Source organism: Rattus norvegicus, chromosome 8 (genome assembly GCF_036323735.1).
Source record: "Rattus norvegicus strain BN/NHsdMcwi chromosome 8, GRCr8, whole genome shotgun sequence".
In the NCBI taxonomy this organism is placed as follows: domain Eukaryota; kingdom Metazoa; phylum Chordata; class Mammalia; order Rodentia; family Muridae; genus Rattus; species Rattus norvegicus.
Window position 1 is genome coordinate 45,389,047 of NC_086026.1, and position 3,024 is coordinate 45,392,070.

The 3,024-nt window shown below is 52.5% G+C and overlaps 1 protein-coding gene across 5 annotated transcripts in view; it reads left to right on the top strand.

The window, feature by feature from the left end:
• Positions 1 to 568: 568 nt before the first annotated feature.
• Msantd2 (Myb/SANT DNA binding domain containing 2) overlaps positions 569 to 3,024 on the top strand; it is a 33,838-nt gene continuing 31,382 nt past the window's right edge. The window contains exon 1 of one of the 5 annotated variants that reach the window (XM_063265963.1): positions 569 to 1,440. In XM_063265963.1, the coding sequence (XP_063122033.1) occupies positions 667 to 1,440 (774 nt within the window). In that variant the 5' untranslated portion in view covers positions 569 to 666. The remainder of the gene's footprint in view (positions 1,441 to 3,024) is intronic. The other 4 variants (XR_001839312.3, XM_056984517.2, XM_056984514.2 and 1 more) reach the window with 4 other exon arrangements.

The window sequence follows — 3,024 nt, forward strand, 5'->3', positions numbered from 1 at the left end:
AGTGTTCGAGACTTTATGGAATTATTCAGGAGTGACCGAGGAGTGCTAATTTATTACTAGGTCACAAGAGCGGCTTCATTTCTTTGCACTTGACTGGAAGATTTTAAACCACTTCCAAATCGCAGCGGATTGAGATACTGGAGTATTCTGCTGGACTCTGCGGCCCTTTCATGCTCCATTATAAAACTGTATAAAAGCAAGAAAGACATCTATTTACTCTGTCGTTAGCAACACCCACTCGGAATAACAGGAAAACAAACCAAGCAAGAAACAGAGGGCTTGTGGGTGTGGCTCAGTGACAGGGTGTTTGCCTAGCAGAACGCGTGAGTGCAATCAGAGTTGCTATAATGGATGAATTTCTTGAAAAGCTAAAGCGTGCAAACTCTAGCTCATATTTGTTCTTGAAAGCCTTGTCCAGAACTACTGTCTGCAGATTTCGCGCCTTTCTGTCCTCCACATACCCTTTGCAGGGTTTCCTAGTCTCCAACCTGGACACTGGTCTCCGTACCTAAAGGCGGGCTTAGAAGGAGGATAGGCTCAGGGGAGGAGACAGGAAAACAGAAATTGCTAATTCGTCCAAAATTCGATCCCCTCGCCGGCCTCGCCCCTGCTGAGATTGGAGAGGAAGTGGGAAGGCTCCAATCAGTCCCTCACTCCCGCGCCCTCATGCCCCCACCCTTCTCAGCTCGGAGCTCCGGTGCGCCGGGTCCCAGCTCCTCGCCTCCGGAGGGGAGCGGCCAGAGCCAACATGCTGGAGGGGAAAGGCAAAAATTTGCGGGCCGCTTGAGCCAGCCAGACACATCCACCGAGCCCTCAGCTTGCTGCGAGCCACTCAGCCCCGAGCCAGGCCCTAGGGTAGCCCCGGAGACCGTGGTGGCCGGATGCGGGGGTGCGTCACTTCCGGGCGGTGCAGCGGCGGCGGCTTGGAAGATGGCTGCGCCCTGTGGCTCGGAGCTGCCCGCCAACTCGCCGCTAAAAATTCCGAAGATGGAGGTGCTTTCCCCGGCTTCTCCTGGCGATCTGAGCGACGGGAACCCATCACTGTCCGACCCTTCCACGCCTCGGGGAGCCTCACCTCTCGGGCCGGGCAGCGCGGCGGGCTCGGGGGCCGCGGCGTCCGGGGGTCTTGGGCTGGGGCTGGGGGGCCGCAGCGCTGCCTCGTCCTCGGTCTCCTTCTCGCCCGGCGGCGGCAGTGGCGGGGCTGCGGCGGCCGCTGCCGCCGCCTGCCGGGGCATGTCGTGGACGCCGGCAGAGACGAACGCGCTCATCGCTGTGTGGGGCAACGAGCGGCTGGTGGAGGCGCGGTACCAGCAGCTGGAGGGAGCCGGCACGGTATTCGGCAGCAAGGCCCCTGGGCCGGCCATGTACGAGCGCGTGTCCCGGGCCCTGGCCGAGCTGGGCTACGAGCGGACCCCGTCCCAATGCCGGGAGCGCATCAAGGTAACCGGCCGCTCTGCCCGGGGCAGCGAACCAGAGGCAGAGAAGGCGGGGAAGCGGGCCTGGGGGCGGGGGCCGGGCCGAGCACGGGGCTCCCCTCCCGGGCCCCGGGTACCCCTTGTGTCTGCTCCGCCTCTTTCTTCTCTCCCTGGGAAGGGGCGCTTCTTTCCAGATGGCCGCCAGCCCGTAGGTTTCCTGAGTTTGAAGTTGGGCGTGTCTGCCGCCGCCCCTCTTTCTTGCCAATTGAGGATGTCCCTGCGCTCTGAAGTTGGTAGTTTCTCTTTTTGTGCGCGGGGCCGCACTGTCGCGGGTGCTATCGCCCGCACTGCTTTGTTCCCAGATAGAGGGGCTCCCAGGCTGAAGCTTTCCAGCTGGGATGAAATTGAGGAAGGGCAGCAGAGGGCCGGATGAGCGCCCAGTGTAAGATTTTTCTTTTAAGTGCTGGAGTTTTTAAGACAAGAGCATTGGGACGGCTGGCCTTTTGTGCCAGTCGCATTGCTTGTCAGTTGAGGTGGTAAAAGGACTAGCAAGATTTGAGGTGCTTTTGGAGAGTTGTAAAGGCTTAATGACAGAAAGGTCGTGTGTTGTTATCGTGGAGGTAGAAGACAGTAGAGGACACCTTGAACGTTAGTCTGCTTGAGGGTTCTTTTGGAATGTGGACTGGATATCTTTTCAGAGTTAGGTTGCCTTGAGAGTCAGGAGGCTTCTATTTCTGAGGAAGCCCTTTCTTGACACCCAGTTTGTTTTATTTATTTATTTATTTATTTATTTATTTATTTATTTATTTATTTTTTCTGCTTCAAGATGCCGGATGCGGACAAGTACAGCCAAGTGTGCATCTGGCCGTCCTTACGCTTCTGCATGTTTAAATGCGGAGGCTTAATTTTACCATCAGCCTGCATATCAGTTTACGGTTTCTAATGATTTGTCTAGGCGTTCGTATCTGCCTTTGCCGACTAGGTGCTGTACTTTAGTTAAGTTCTGTCCTCTTTCTAGTGTCTGCTCAAAGTTTCTCCCAGTTTTCATTGAAAACTTTACATTGTGTTCACAAGTGTTCATTTCTGATAGTGAAGAGTACTTTTTCTGGGGAGTGGAAAACTGCTAAGGACTAACTGACAATGTCACATTAGCTAACAACCATAAAATTTAGTAAGAACAGTTGTTTAAGTAAGGGTAATCACACTGAGTTGGGGGAGATTGTGACAGAGTTCATGAGGCCTTGGCTCCAAAGATGTTCATTTGGAGACATTGTTACTTAGAAAATTTGGTTCAGAAACGCTTATTACCAACTGTTTGATTAATTTAACACCCATTGGAAAGCTAACTTAGGTTATTTGATTATGTGTATTTGATGATTCTTACTGAATTCCTTTGTTAAACAAGAATGTCACTGAAATAATATGTAACAGTGAAAAACTACTGTTCTTTGGGTTTCATTCATTGTTCTATTCAGGGTCCTTCATATTAAATTTGGGGCAGTTTCTTTTGAGATGTCCTGGATAGCATCCACCCACAGACTTTTCTGGAGTTCTGAGAGTGCCTTAGGCATTTGTAAATTATGCCTGTTTTCTTGATTTTTATTCATAG